Source organism: Hippoglossus hippoglossus, chromosome 7, assembly GCF_009819705.1.
Source record: "Hippoglossus hippoglossus isolate fHipHip1 chromosome 7, fHipHip1.pri, whole genome shotgun sequence".
Lineage (NCBI taxonomy): Eukaryota > Metazoa > Chordata > Actinopteri > Pleuronectiformes > Pleuronectidae > Hippoglossus > Hippoglossus hippoglossus.
The window spans coordinates 1-15,914 of NC_047157.1; the positions used below are offsets into that span (position 1 = coordinate 1).

Here is a 15,914-nt window from a genome sequence, read left to right on the forward strand (position 1 = left end):
CTGTGCGAGACCACGGCTTTGTTCAAGGACTTTCTGCTTGTAAACAGTAGGCCACTTCTCCAGTAACTTTGTAGAGGCAGCATCAGACTGAAATCCTGCTCAATCTGTACACAGGATAGCATAAGTCAAGACAGAATAGTAAATGTTATGGTGTGGAACTTTTGACAGAGATATAACAGCCATATCCAGACTATTGTAGTACAGAAAACAAACTGACACGATTCACATACCATTCCTGCTATGTCCAAGAATCTTTGAAACGCCTCACAACAAAGGCTGTGGTTAGCCAGCTTTCTTATCTGAATTTGTCTCCTGTGAACAACTATGACATTGTCACCGATGATATAAGAAACAATGCATGGAAACTCTGTGGGGATGGCTATTAGGTCTGACAATTGTCCTCTATAATCCCATTCCAATTTCATTCCTTACAAACTTTATTATTCTAATTTTTCCAGTACTGTACTTCACCTGGTTCACTGTAGCCTCAGCCCAACCTTCAGTGATACAGAGGTGAGCCTTATGCTGTGGAATGGCAGACAGACAGAGAATCAGGTACTTGAGCTGATAACTACTCTCATAACGTTACCGGTTAGTGACTGATGGAAGGTCTTCTTTTGTCCCTCTGATGCTTCCTTTTGAACAAATTTCAGTCTCCAAGCCAGATACCCACTCCCATCTTCTGCATTGTAGTAGTGCTCCTAAAGTAAAGAACATTATTCAGTTTAAATTAGCAGGTTAGAATATCTTCATATCTTTTCTCCCAAAAACTACACACGTGCAAATAAATTAAATTTATTCATCAGGTCTGACCCTTGCTGTGCTTAACTCCACTGGGTTTTTGGTACCACAACGTTTAGTTTGAACATCTTGCAGAGATGAGGGGCATGCAGAAATGTTAACATATCTCTAATTGAAATCAAAATATCACTCTACAGTAGTGCAACAATTTAAATATTTACATTCTGAGCAAAAAATAAATGTTTAAGAATCACCGAAAAGTGATGAGTACAAAGGTTGGACTTTAATATACTTACATAGCCAAACTTGCTTCTAGGATCAGCCAAGTATGGGAACAAGGTAGTGATGCCCTTTGCATAGTCCTCTTTAACATGTCTTGAGGGACTTGTCCTGTGTATATACACACACGCACACACACACACACAATTTAATGTAGTAAATCCAAACAAAAGTATTAATGATTAAATTACACCTTTTGCTAAAAGAGGGGTATTGTTCTGAACCATGCCAGGCAAAGAATCTGATTTAGGTGTGTAGGTATATGATGATTATACACATACCCATGTTCGCCTGTCATATGTGCAACCAATATCTTGACCATATCACGTCTTCTGCTATCCGTTAGACTTTTTGTCCGAGCTTACTCATTCATGATCCTCTCTCCTCCAGGTTTGTTCTTCAGAATGCCTTCGATCATCTAAGTGGAGGCAATAAAAACTGAATGGTCGTAGCATAAATAAAACACCATGACTTTCTTTCAGCTGTCATTATCACTCAATCTTCAAGTTTGCCATTTGTTTAAACTTTCTGAAAGGGTGCAGGGAAATCTGTGGGGCTCACTTGAGCTAGATGAGTATCCGCAGCTCTATTTTTTGTTGCCGGACTATGCTCCAACATGATGGTGTCATCAGAGTCTACCTCATTGTCTCCATTGGAGCTTGCAAAGGAGCTGTTTGTAGAGAAGCTCCACGAATCTAGTAATCATGTTGACATTTAATAGTTGTGGTTAACACCAACTATGACACAATTTAAGTCGAAACTTTAATGTGGACTTGTTTATGACAAGCAGTAGGGTTGGGCTGGTGGACAATACCATCATCAATCGACGATGGCTAACAACCATCATGATGTTGGCTCAACATTGTGATATATCTGCTTGACCAACATATTCAGAACATGTTGAGATAGCCAGTAATAAGCGACTCACCACTGGAATCTGGGCCTTGAGGTAAACAAATCTCTAGGACACCGATGTCTTGTTTCTTTAAAAGAAACTCAAACACCTCCTCGTCAACTTCAGTGTTTGATTCATCATAAACCTTTAAGTCCAAGGTTGGAAGGTCAAATTTCCTGGCAACTGTAAAAACAAAACAAGTTTGCACAAGTTTATAATATTTAATATTTGGTTGAAGTTGTATATAGTATATGTGTAGAGAAAAACCAGAACAACAATGAAATAACAAGGTAATTTTTACCTGAACATTGAACCCTGTTACCATCTTTCATCATAGCAGACAATGAGTACATAGAACAGATAGTAATTATTATTAATTACACTGTGTTTTGCTCAAATAATTCTTACTGTCACACAATGCATTTATGTTAGGGGCTAAGAGAAGACACAGGACAGAGGATATGACCAAGTGGCCAAAGTCTGTGATAATTTTTAAGATAAACAAAACCAACACACTGTACAGTGTCTATTTTAAAATGTAACTTGCCTACCACAATAGCATGACATCTCAGTCCGACTATGTGAGACAGAATGTGGAGACACACTTGGGCTACATCTATACTGCTGTGCTTTAGTTTGAAAATGTGCTGGTTGTTTTCTTCCGGAAGGGGGTCAGCTGATAGGAGCATGACGAATTAGCGAAGGCTACGTCATGACCAAATAATGGAATAATCTGTAGAATGCTATAAAGCTTCTTATAAACACATATAGAAGGAAAGCCTCTCTCATTATTTTACTTACCACAATCCAAAAATGATTTAAAGGTCAGTTGTGCCTCATAACAGATGTACTTCTGATGATCTCTGTATTTCAACCGCACAGCCTGCATTCTTGATGACAGGAAAAATTACAAGAGGGCAATTACAGATTAAGATGAGCAGTACAAAATATGTATATAATTTTACCTATTAAAAGTAGGATATGATGCATGGAGTAATGCTATGCCTCCATTGTGGTAAATACAGTATCTTCATTATAGGATAAATGAGGTTTCAAACAAATATATATTACACTGTGTGGACACTGAACAAACACCATAAAAGATGTATCAAAATTATACATTTCCATCTTGACAATAAATGCTTATGATTGATAACAAGTGTCAGCTATTGGTCATTTATCGGTCAACTCTCTCTGCTGTTGTTCTGCATTTATGGGGTGGGCGTGTGCTAATGTCAAGGCCAGCTAGATTTATCAGTCAACCCACAGCCATGCTCTATTCAGAGTCAAACACACGTGTAGCACTGACCGCTAACTGACCACCTATTGTAATTATCCTCTGTTCAGAGTAAAACACACGTGTAGCACTGACTGCTATGATCCTGTTCAGAGTAACAAAAGTGTAGCACTGACAGAACAGACCACTAACTGACTGTTATTAACCCCTACATTCAGAGTAAAACACACGTGTAGCACTGACCACTAACTGACCACCTATTGTGGGTTACAATAGGTGGTAACCCACAATAATACTAAAATACTAAACTTATTCAACAGGAACAAAAACACACAAAATCTGCCTTTTCATATCGAGCTAACAAGCTAACTTTCTTAAACTAGCATGTTCGCTAACTACGTGCACCAGGTCACTCTGCCATTTCTGCTACACTCTGTGAGCACCAAACTCATATCAACACAACACAAACACAAAACAAAGTTCATTCTCTCTTTCAACCAACACACAGCTGTAAATTCACTCTGTTTTCGTGACATGACAAACCTGAAAGACAGGAGACAAGAGTGAGAGACATGGAGGCTTGCCTCTGCAGAGTTCCTCACAGCTATGAGAAACAGCTCAGCTCACGCTAAAAAGTAGCAGTGGTTTGGGCCAGCCATGGTCTCACACTGCCCCCTACTGACCGGGAGGTGTCGCAATAGCTCAATCATCTTGGTCGTGACTTTAGTTTTTGCGTTCAAAAATAATACAAAAGATCATAGTTCCAAAAGGCAAAAGTGGCCCTAGCTCAACCAAAAATAATTTCCCCACTTGTTTCCATATCAGAAGCTACAAAGTGTGTCAGACTCATTCAGTCCAAGAGCCTGTATTTTTCCCCAAACTGGACAGGGCAACTTTTTTTCTACAGGGTCTGCGGACACGAGGCCGACATATGTTAACAAGCTATGCGTCTGGAAGGCGCATGTGGTGTTTTCAAAGCTCTATGTATTTCGTGGCCCTTGCGGGAGGCGGGTCCTTTGTAATTCACAATGCATGGGAATGAATATCCACATGTTAAATGCCTACAAGTGTCCGGGGCCTTATTTCAGCCTAAATAGCAATAAAATGTTGGAAACTTACTCTGATGCACTCACATGAGCCCAAGGATACACATTCTAGCACATCAGACCTGTATCTACTCTGTAAGGCTAACTCCTGAAAGGAGCAATGTACGACTTTAAAAGTGAATTCACAGTGTTCACACACTGGTATCATTTTGGGGCTGAAAATCTAAAAGTAACCCTCCTAAAAATGATTAATTGATACAAAAGTCACAAAGGTCATGTTGGCCCCTGAGTACTTTTTACTGAAATTAGAAACGCAGCCTGAAAGAGCATGTCCTCACGTACAAGTGATTCAAATTTGTGGCTCCTAGGCCCTCGGGAAAGGCCCTCAAACTGCTGGCACTGGTCCCCAATGTATAAATGCCTACAAGTGTCCGAGTGTGTGTTTTGACCTCTGTTTTGGCCCCTGTTTCGGCCCCTGAGTAGTTAGACGGCTGAAACTTTATACACAGCTTCACAAGTGCCCCCTGGTGACTTGACTGTGTTTAGAAAGCTCTGTGATTTGCACTTCCAAAGATAAAGCCCACCAGGTCTTCGGGCCTCTGGGTGAAAACTCTTCAAGACATGATTCAGGCCCCGAGGAACACAGGGGGCTCATACTGTCAGCAGACCTCCGTGGGGGCCCTGCGGTGGTGCTTGTGAAACTTGGTGGCCCTAGCTGAACCAGAAATATTTTTCATTTGCATTATACTGCTCACAGGACGGCAGGCTTGAGGCCTACGTTTTTCCCCACACTCTCGCGGGGCAAATTTTTTTTCTACAGTGTCTGTGGACATGAGGCTGACATATGTTGATAGGCTATGTGCCCTGAAGGTGAACGTGGTGTTTTCAAAGCTCTATGTATTTCATGGCCCCTGCTAGAGGCGGGACAGTTGCCATTGTTAAGACTAAAATCTATGTCTTCCTTTGAATATTTGTTCAGACTAAAATCTATGTTTTCCTTTGAATATTGTTAAGACTAAAATCTATGTTTTTCTTTGAATATGTGTCTGTGAAGATGGCAATGAAACTGAACTCTAAACAAGTGCAGTGTGTTGGACAGGGGTGGGGGCAGGGGCAGTTTGGGTTGAATATGTGGGATAATGTGTGGCCTTCACATAGTGACTGATAGTAGCCGTTGCTGGCTGGTTTTAATCTTGAAGTTGATTGTTGTGTGTGTGTGCGTCACATTGCAGTTCAGTCTTGCACCTGTCTGATAATGCCTGTTTGAGAAGACTGTACATCTGTGGCAGACAATACACTGTACTTTAACTTGTTCTCATACCTAACTTACTATATTACAGCATAAACTCCATTAGCTTTATTTCAAAAATCACACACCCTATATAAGTGCAGGGGTGGAGGGAGGTGCTCAGTAGGAGAAAGGAGTTTTAAAGAACAACAAGTACAGATGAGAGAGAAGGACCTTTTCAGTGAAACTAAGTAATTTCCATTTATTTTGCCTTTTTAATGACTTTAAAACTCCACATGTTGAACACAGGTCTTTAATGACGCAGTTACCTGACACACAGTAACTTTTTTTTTTATTTACTTTTCAACAACAAAACAACATGCATTCTCTGACCCAGTTGCTTTCTTTGTCCGTTTTTGCAAGGTATTTAAATATATAATTATGTATAAACTAACAAATAAATAATTGTTATAAAAACTAAGAAATACATAAATAATTGTTATAAAAACTAAGAAATACATAAATAATTGTTATAAAACCTAAGAAATAAATACATAGTTATAAACACTAAGAAATAAATAATTGTTATAAAAACTAAGAAATACATAAATAATTGTTATAAAAACTAAGAAATAAATACATAGTTATAAACACTAAGAAATAAATAATTGTTATAAAAACTAAGAAATAAATATATAATGTTATAAAAACATTTATTTTTCTTTTCTCTCTTTTCAGATCACCATGCCTCAGTGCCCAATCTGCCAGAGCACCTTCGAGCAGCTTCGCAAGCACCTTGTGAATGCGCATTCCGTAAAAAATGTGGCCGAACGGCGAATCTTGCTCAACCTGACTTCGGGCAGGGTCAATATCAGGCATTGCCCTTGCCCGGTCAGGGGCTGTTCATATGCACAGTCCCGGCTGGACAAGCATATTCTAGACACCCACACTGAGATGGCCATTAACAAGAGGGCCAGCAGTGTTCAGGTAGCCAAGCTCCGGCAGTGCCTGAAGCTCCTGCGTGAGCTCCAGGGTACAAATCCAACACCAGAGGTCAGTACAGCTGTCGACCTTCTCGCGGAGGTCGGGGAGGAGGACATCACAGTAGAAACAGAGGAACCTGAGGTGAGACTCTTTGTCTGTGCACTTGTACATGTCTGTGGCAGTCGACCTTGCCACTGGGCTCTCCCACACACAGCCAGAGACGGAAGTGTTGTTTCTAAGCATCTTTTATTAAATGACCAAACATAAACTTAAATAAAACATAAAGCAGACTGGCTTTGCAGCTCAGTCCGGGCGTCTCTCCAGTGTCTCAGTCGCTCCAGTGTCTCCGAGTCGCTCCAGTGTCTCCGAGTTCCGAGTCCTTCCTTGAGGCAGCGCAGACAGTACTTTTAAGCACGAGGACCAATCAGCTAACAGCTCTCACCTGCGCTGATTGATCCTCTATGAGCAGGTGAGGGTGCTCTCCCAGCCCCCTCACCTCCACATACCTCCATTGCAAATTTCAGGCCAGGGATATATCCGGCCTGACCTGGGAGGCCCTATTGAAATTGTAAGGATTATTCTTATTAGGGCCCGAGCACCGAACGGTGGGAAGCCCTATTGAAATTGTAAGGATTATTATTATTATTTTATTTTATTTTATTTTTTCAGGCAAATGAATTGGCTTTTTGAGGGCTTTAATTATTATTGTCATAATAATAATATTTTTTTATTAATTATTATTTCTTATTATTATTGTTTTATTTTTTCGGCAAATTAATTGGCTTTTTGAGGGCTTTAACATGCTCAAATCGTTACCAAAGTTTGCAGAAATTAGAAAGTGGTGAAAATTTACGTATTCTGGAGTAATTTTAATTTATATTGTCCCCACTAAACAATATGAGGAATTGCTAAACGGGTTTCATAAAAATGTGCATCTCCTGACAGGATGAGCAGTACAATCAACTGGATGAGCTGGAGGTGACTCGGATGGACAAGCAGGTGAACGAAGCCATGGTCTGGATGAACAGCAAGATGAACCAGCAGAAAATTCAGGACCTCAACCTGGACCCAGTGGTAAAAGTTCAGGAGATCAAGGCCAAGACTAAGGTATAGAGAGAGCGTTCAAGGCTCACATACACACAACACACCAAAAATCATGTATCAACATAATTTTTGAATCATCCTTGCAAAGCCAGCCTACTGTCTGTCATCCTTGTAAGACTCAGCAAGCATTTTACTGTGATTAGGGGTAATTCACATCATATCCGCGCGTGTGATATGATGTGTGCGTGTGGCTTCACGGCCGTAGCACTGAGTGGGTGTGAGGCAACACTCTAAGCATTTCAATGTGTTTGGTCGATGCTTGTGCACAAACAACGTGGCTGAGCATTTGTGGAACACGTGTGAGTGAAAAACCAAAATCTGATTAATGACAATTTAGATTGATCCATTTTTTAAACCTTGAAACTTAGTTTCTCACTTTACATCTTGTTTTTTTAGTTTCAATATTTATGTGTCAATTCATGTGAATTCAAGGACGACTTGACAGTTTTAAAAGCTGAAGCCAAAGCCTCATCTTAATTCACAGTCGTTCAATTTCATGTCACTCAGAGAATGAAGCTACTGAAACTTTTTTGTTTTGGACATTTGAAGTTTTTGATTTAATAATTGAGATAAAACGTGGCCTGTTGTTGTGGAGGATGAACGTTGGTCTGTGATCAGCAGCGTGAACAGACAGTTGCCTGTTGTCAGTCGTTATGTAACGTTCACAGTCAAGGTGATTGACTGCAACTGCTCATGTGGCTGACGGGTAGAGCAGTCGTCCTCCAACCTGAAGGTCGGCAGTTCAATCCCCAGTCTTCCCCATCTGCATGCCGAAGTGTCCTTGGGCAAGATGCTGAATTGCCCCTCATAGAACAACAAAGTGCTGCTAATAGATGCACTGTATGAATGTGTGTGTGAATGTAAAATTGTACTGTAAAGAGCTTTGAGTGGTCATCAAGACTAGAAAAGCGCTATATAAATACAAAACCATTTCATGTTCATTATTGGTCAGTTATTTGTTCTATATAACGTCCACAATGCGAGAAGAACCAAGGAAACGGCTTTTGTTCGACCAAAAGAAATAAATGATCTTGTTTCATTTGGAGAAATTAAACAGAATCATTTCATTTCTTTTATGTGTGAAAATATAGAAACAAAACAAGTTTAACTTCATGTGACAAAGAAAAGCATCAAATTGTCTGATCCCACAGATTATTTTGCTTTGTCATCAATTAAAATGATCAATTATCAATAATTTATTGATTCATTGCTGCATTTCGAGTCGGGTTGTGTTCAGATGATTTATTTACAGTTTTTAAAATCGCTCTGTGCTGCTGGTTTTTAACAAACTGAATCTGGTCTCGTCTGTGATTTTTCAGGTGAAAACGGAGACGACGGCCGATTTAAACGTTTTTCATGAACAGAAAAGTCAAAGTTCGACTGAGGAACATGAGCGACACGTGGAAGGTAATGTTTTAAAGTTTACTTATAAAGGGAACATGAACAAAACCTGTTTTTTATTTGTTTCATTTCCTGTAAAAACGCATGTTATATAAGTTCACATTTATTTTTCTTTGGTCAGTTTGTGATAAGACAGAAAAGTGCTGTTGACCTTGAACGCAGCATTGAGCCGTGGCCTGTCGCTAACACGCTAATTATAGTGGAGCTGATGTGATGAGTTGAATCGAGTCGTGACAGTTTAGAGCTGAGCTGCAAAAACAGAGTGAATATGAACCAGTGTCGTTGATTCAAACATCAGCTGCTCTAATACATATGAACTGAATATTGTGACTCTAATATAAGAGATTTATTTTACTTTAAACAGACACAGTCTGAACCTGAGCTGACTTTAAGTGACCTTTCCTCTGGCGCCACCCACAAGACTAACCTAACACCTAAACGCTGATGAAAAGAAAAAACAAAGTTTTCTGTGTTTTTTAATTGTCTAATGTTTAATGAAGATTTTCAGACCAACAAAACAGTTTTCTCCTTTAACTCGTCTGTATATTTAACTTCACCTTGTGTGTGTGTGTGTGTGTGTGTGTATTTAAGAACGTGTGTGATCATTGTGGTATTTGCACACACACACACACACACACACACACACACACACACACACACACACACAGTAACAACTGCACCACCTGTTCTCTACATGTGATGTTCTCGTTTCCTGCAGATCTGCACAAGAGACACGAACAAGAGAAAAATCAACTGACGGAAAAGTTTCAAGACGCTGAAAACATCCTGAAGGTGAAAAAGATTCTGTTTGTGTCAAATACAGTAAATTTATTATTATTATTATTATTATTATAAACAAAACGTCCAACAAACTAGATTCATTAACCCGTCACCTGACACCACCTTGAGGACACAAAGGAAACTGCAGCATCAGTTCAGACCTGATGTGATTTTCCTGTGTCACAGATGCATATTAGTATATTAATGTATATTATATATTGATGCTCATGAGTTTTGTGGTTCAGGGGGAAGTGGAGGAGCTGAGAGCAGAGCTGCAGGTTTACAACGAGCTGAAGAAGAGAGCTGAAGATTCCACGTTTAATAAAGACCTGCAGAGAAATATTCAGGTGTGTGTCAGGTTTATTTCTGCTGCTCATCAAATCTAATCAGGTTCAGATTTAAATCAAATACATTAAGAAGTAATAAAACTCAAAGATCTGTAGAATCCAGAAGAAGAGCTGAAAAAACCAACAGCGAATAAATGTCAAATACCCTGAAAATATTTCGAGGTAGTCTGTGGTTCAGTGTCGATCTGTTCTCTGCTCCCTCCAGGACCAAGGCAGCCCAGGTGCATTCTGGGAGTCTGAGCAGGAGCCTCTGGTGTTCGTCATTGAGATGAAGAGCGAGCGTGTGCATGAGCAGAGCAGGAAGCTGCAGCAGATGGAAGATCTGGTCGGTTCACTGTCGTTCACCAACTTCACTTTACCTCCTTTACCTTTGTTTTTATGAAACTTGTTCATTTCCTCTCTTCTGTCGTCAGGTGGATTAGGTCGTTAGAAGATCAGATCATCAACATCCTGCAGCAGAACGAGGATCTCAGAGTCCGGATCGACAACTGTCAGACTCTCACTCAGTACGTGATTCTCCAAGTAGAGTTAGATCGAACCGTGTTAACTGAAGGTCAGAGTCCTCAAGCCTTACGCACGAGTGTGGCGCCACCTGCTGGATATTATCCAACTGCTGAAACTCTCACGTCCGGGTACAAAACAAAGAAATAAGCACTAAAGTAAAATGATGCTTTCAAAATAAATCAAGTCAAGTAATTTGAAATGAGTGAATGACTCATAATGTTGAACTTCAGAACACAGATCTCCTTCTGATGAATGTCACATTTTCTAATATTCATCAACTTTTTAACAAGTTTCCCTGAATCTGAAAATACATTTATACTCAGGATAAAATAGTTGTTTGATCCTTTAGATTCAAGTGAAAAACTCAAAGTTAGTTCAAATGTTAGTGAATTCAAATGACACAGGATACAACACTAACTGTTACTTTATATTTCAGTTTGAATTTTTACTCAAGCGGCAAAGATTGAGAAAATAAAACGTCGCCTGCTTCTTATCTGAGATGAAATAAATCATCTGATCTCACAAAACCTAAATGATTTAATTCTGTAACAGGATCCTCAGGAGATCTGGATCCTGAAGTTTATTCCGTCTCTCTGACCCTGAACAACCATTTAAACCTGTGTTTATTGTTTTCCAGGCAGTTACTAAAGGAGCAGCATGACCTGAAGGTGGCACTGGAGAGGCAGGCAGAAGTGAACCAGAAGCTCTCTCAGGAAAAAGAGCAGCTGATGTTCAAGCTGAGACACAGAGACTCGTGTCCGACCCTGCACCTGCCCGTCATGGTGCACGAGATCGCTCCCAGATGACTCCATGGAGATAAAAACCAGACTTGTAAAGATTCTTGAGCTAACGAGCCGTTTGTTTGGTTTCCTCAAACTGGGTGAGAGCTGCACATCCTACCATCCACCAACAGGTGGCGTGGTCCAGGTTTGAATCCACATCAGCTCATTAAAAGTCTGAATACGTCTGTTTCCCCTTCATACACAGAACTATGATATTTTTATGCCGTATTATAATAATTCATGTCTCACACTTTATAACTTACTGTATAAACAGCTTCCAGTCGACCGCTCGCACCAAATCGGGACTTAGTTTGCAGATTGTTTACATTTAAATAATATTTATATTCTACTTTTATATTTTACTGCATTTATTTAGCATGTTTACTTCTAACTACTTTACTGATGTCTTTTATTACATTTTCCTCTTTGCTGCTGAAACACAGCAAATGTTGTGGAAATACTGAAATCTTGCTTTGTCTTGTTTGACCTCATCATATCAAGTCTTTTCTTTTCCTTTATCTCATCATGTCTCATCTCTCAGGATGAACTGGTGCTTCACTGGTTTTCTGCAGCTTCTTCCCTCAGACTGGGGCAGATTGTGGTTGGTTGATTGGAGACTTCCACTTTCAGATTATGTTTTATGACATTTTTATAATAACATATAAGTCAGTTATATGATTCTTATACATTTTATACATGGTTAATATAGGATGATATTTAAAGCTACGAAGCATCAGCTGCTTCAGTTTGAAAGACTGATTGGACTCGTTTTATCCTCCTCACTCCCTCCACTCTTCTCAAACTAACAGACCCCCCCCCCCCCACACACACACACACACACACACACACACTGCGACGTGACCTTTGACCCATCTTTTCTGTTTGACGACCAGCGGCTGATCAACTGGGATCACATCAAAACAAGAAATATTCCCAGAACCAGTCAACGCTCTTTAAACAACTAGATTCACAAACATCTGGAGGAGATGGGGATCGAACCACCGACCCTCAGGTGATCAGACCCACTCTGCCGCTTGAGCACAAATCACACAAAGACAGAAGAATGAAGCTGTGAGAGAATGAAAACCTGTAATTAGCCTCTGGGGGGCGATGCAGCACAGATCACTACAGCAGTGGTCACCAACCTTTTCGAGCCCAAGAGCACCTTTTAATTTCAAACGTAAGCCGAGAGCTACCACCCTGATATCTTCCAAAAAACCCACTTAGGAGGGTGATATTTATTATTTTTTGCAATTTCTGTTAAAGGCTGAATGTACAAGAAATAAATATACACAAAGAAGGGCAGTTGTGCAACTTTTTCTATTCAATGACAATATTCAAATTAATATCAATTCATATTTACAAAACACAATATGTAGCTTCTCAGTTCCACATCATGTTCTGCAGAGGAGCTGCTACTGCAGCACAATGTTGTTACATATAGGCTTTGATTTGAATATAGCCACAAATATGATTATTGCCTTGTATGAAAGAAGTCCCTTGTACTCAAATAAATACCAGTACTACACAGTATGAAGCCGTGTGTAGTACTGCTCCTGCAAATATTTCACAATAAAAAAACCTTTTTAAACAAGGGAATGGATATCATTAACAAACTCTGGAGTGCTTTTATTTTGAAAAGGCTTACAGAAAGTGTTGCAACCATTTGTTTGTGACATAAATTCATCAGATAAGCATTAAAACTCAGGTGAAAGATCATTTTCTCTGTTTATTCTGCTGTGAACCAAAATGTTTATCTGTCTATGACACAAATGTATTTACAACACTTTCCGAACACGTTTCAAAGTAAAAGCACTCCAGCGTTTCACTTTCTGAATCCACTCATTTGTTCTAACGGGGCTTTGATTGTTATCGACAGACCGAAAGATGCGCATCTTCATACCGTAGAGTCCTGACATCTAGTCTCGTACATAATCCGACTTGTATTGAAGGAAATGCAGGAGATAAACCAGCAGCTCAGACGCCAGTAGCGGACACACAGCGCATGTGAAAAACAAACAACCGACACACAGACAACCGACACACAGCTGATCTGCGGCGCGACTACAGCCAGTGAGTCCAGAGAGTTGGGGGATCGACAGTGAAGACTGGGAGATCGACCAGTAGATCGCGATCGACAGGTTGGCGACCACTGCTCCACATTGTGGCGCTTTGCCGTCGCAACAGTTGCCCCGCAAATGAGACACACACATTTTTCTTTCACTGTCGTAAAAAATAACTCTTCCTCCCAATCATTATGAAAATAGTATGTTTTCTTTCGCTTTTCTGCCATGTTTTCTTTAGTTTGGGGGGTAAAAAACACATCTAGCTCGCCATCGTTGCTGCTCCCGCTAGCTTGTATCAGCATAGAGTGAGATGGCGGTTTTACTTTTTTTTTAATTTCAAATTTCAGTTTTTCTTTTTTTTCTTCATTTTTAATTTTTTTTTTCTTTTTCTTTTTTTAATTTAGAGCATGCCTTGCGGGCGACTGGCGGGGTCCCTGCAGGCGACCAGGTGCCCACGGGCACAGTGTTGGCTACCCCTGCACTACAGTATAAAGTCACAAACTTTAGTTTATTTCACTTTATTTCTCTCAATATTCAAATGAAAAATCCTCTGAAATATCTAAATAACTATAAGAACATTTGGTTGAGATATTCCTGCTCCTCTGAGGATGAATCGTAACGGCTTTAGAGATGCTCTGACTTCTCCTCTGGCGCCACCTTGAGGCTGATGTTTGTGGTTTTGAGTGAAACATCTCAGTTGTTGTGAGAGTTTGTGATGAGATGAGGTTCAGGCGTTCATGTTCCCCTGAGGATGAACCCTTATTTTCATTAATTAGGGCCCGAGCACCGACGGTGGGAGGCCATATTGAAATTGTAAGGATTATTAGGGCCCGAGCACCTCCGGTGTATCATGACCAGACAAACAAAAAAGGTCTGAGGTGCAATTGGAAAAAAGCAACAGGAAGGCCGCCATTTTGACTTTAGTGGCCATATTGGCCATTTTCCACATTTTTACTTTGACGTACTTGTCCCAGGGCTTTCATCAGATCACCTTCATCTGTAGATGCGTGTCATCACAACAAGATGGAGATGAAAACTACCTCAAAGATCGATTTTTCGTCACACGGTGTGATCGTGGCGTGGCGTCAAAGTTTGATGACACGCCATCAAAACACGAGGTTCTGTATCTCGGACATACATGGTCCAATCGAGTCCAAACTAGACATGTAAGACAAGAGTCCCGGCCTGATGACATCTACGCAGAAATCATGACTTAAGATCACAGCGCCCCCTGGTGGCAACAGGAAATGTCTTGTTTTTTTACACTTGGAAGTATTCCTCCTCATTCACTGACCGCAGCCATGTCAACCTGTGTAAAAAGGGTCTCAAGACATTGATAATGTAGGCATAAGATTACTGTGACTTTTCGTCAAACGCCATAATAGTGGCGTGGCGTCAAAGTTCATCAACTCGCCGTGACACACGGAATTGCTGTAACTTCCGTGTTCATGGGTCTATCTCCCTCAAACTACATTTGTGTAACAACAGCCCCCCCCCTGCAGACATTCATATGGGTTTAAGGAATAACTGACTAGCGCCCCCTAAAGGGCAGCCCCGGCACTACGATTGGCCGACATCTCCAAAAATCGATAGGGACATGTGTCTTTTCATAACAAACAAATATGTCTCTTGGATAGATATGCTAGACCAAACAGGAAGCCCGCCATTTTGACTTTAACCCTCGTGTTGTTCCTGGGTCGGATTGACCCAGAGTGTGTGTGTGTCTGTGTGTGTGCGTGCGTGAGTGCGTGCGTGTGATCATACGCAAGCCCTAGCCGGTCAGGGTTAGGGTTAGTGTGACCCAAGGATTGTCATTATCCAATTCTCCTGGGGTAATTGAGACCAATGGATTGTCATTCTCGATTGTCATGGGAGGGGTCATTTAGACCCCCAGAGAGGGCACTGTGGTGCTCTGTGGGGTCATTTAGACCCACACCTGGTTCCAATTGAAATCAAGGGGGGTACATTAGACCCACATATAAGTCTCAGTGTGCCACTCTCTCACGGACCATGGCACGATGTCGCGTCAGGAGCGTTTCACCAGAGAACAGGTTCTCCAACAGCTATTCTCCCAGCAACCATCCTCTGAACCCAAAGAGGACGCGAAAGAGCCAGACCGAGAAGCGGACGGACAAGGAGATGGAGAAGCAGACCGAGAAGAAGACAGAGAGGACGGAGACAACGGCGACGACGACGGCGACGAAGATGACGACGGTGACTATGAAGACGACGACGGCGACGACGACTACGACCCAGTGGGTGATGCTTCTGCAGATTCTTCATCCTTGGAAGAAGAAGAAGAAGAAAGACACGACCACGGCGACACCACCACCACCACCACCGGACTCGTGGAAAGAGAGACCTTCCCGTCAAGAAACGGGGAAATAACATGGTCCTCGAGGGCGTATGGCCGAGAGGAGGGCCACTGCTCCTCCTCCTCCTCCTCCTCCTCCTCCTCTTCCTCCTCCTCTGCTGCGGCTCAAAGCGGGGTCCCCCAGGGCCCCACGATCCACGTCCCGC

General features: G+C 41.2%; 1 protein-coding gene and 1 long non-coding RNA gene across 2 annotated transcripts; one reads left to right on the top strand and one right to left on the bottom strand.

Moving 5' to 3' along the window:
* Positions 1-520: 520 nt before the first annotated feature.
* Positions 521-2,806, bottom strand: LOC117764383. The gene is made up of 4 exons (XR_004614380.1): positions 2,717-2,806; positions 1,949-2,098; positions 1,038-1,131; positions 521-701 (listed from the first exon to the last, which is right to left on the bottom strand). It is a non-coding gene; the product is annotated as an uncharacterized LOC117764383 (long non-coding RNA).
* A 3,364-nt stretch (positions 2,807-6,170) lies between these two features.
* On the top strand, positions 6,171-11,487 carry LOC117764295 (coiled-coil domain-containing protein 69-like). The gene is made up of 9 exons (XM_034589945.1): positions 6,171-6,551; positions 7,356-7,517; positions 8,453-8,461; positions 8,834-8,921; positions 9,634-9,707; positions 9,941-10,042; positions 10,248-10,381; positions 10,465-10,548; positions 11,184-11,487. Exons 1-9 carry the CDS (start codon positions 6,171-6,173, stop codon positions 11,350-11,352), a joined length of 1,203 nt encoding a protein of 400 aa, XP_034445836.1. The 3' UTR covers positions 11,353-11,487.
* The last annotated feature ends 4,427 nt before the right edge of the window (positions 11,488-15,914 follow it).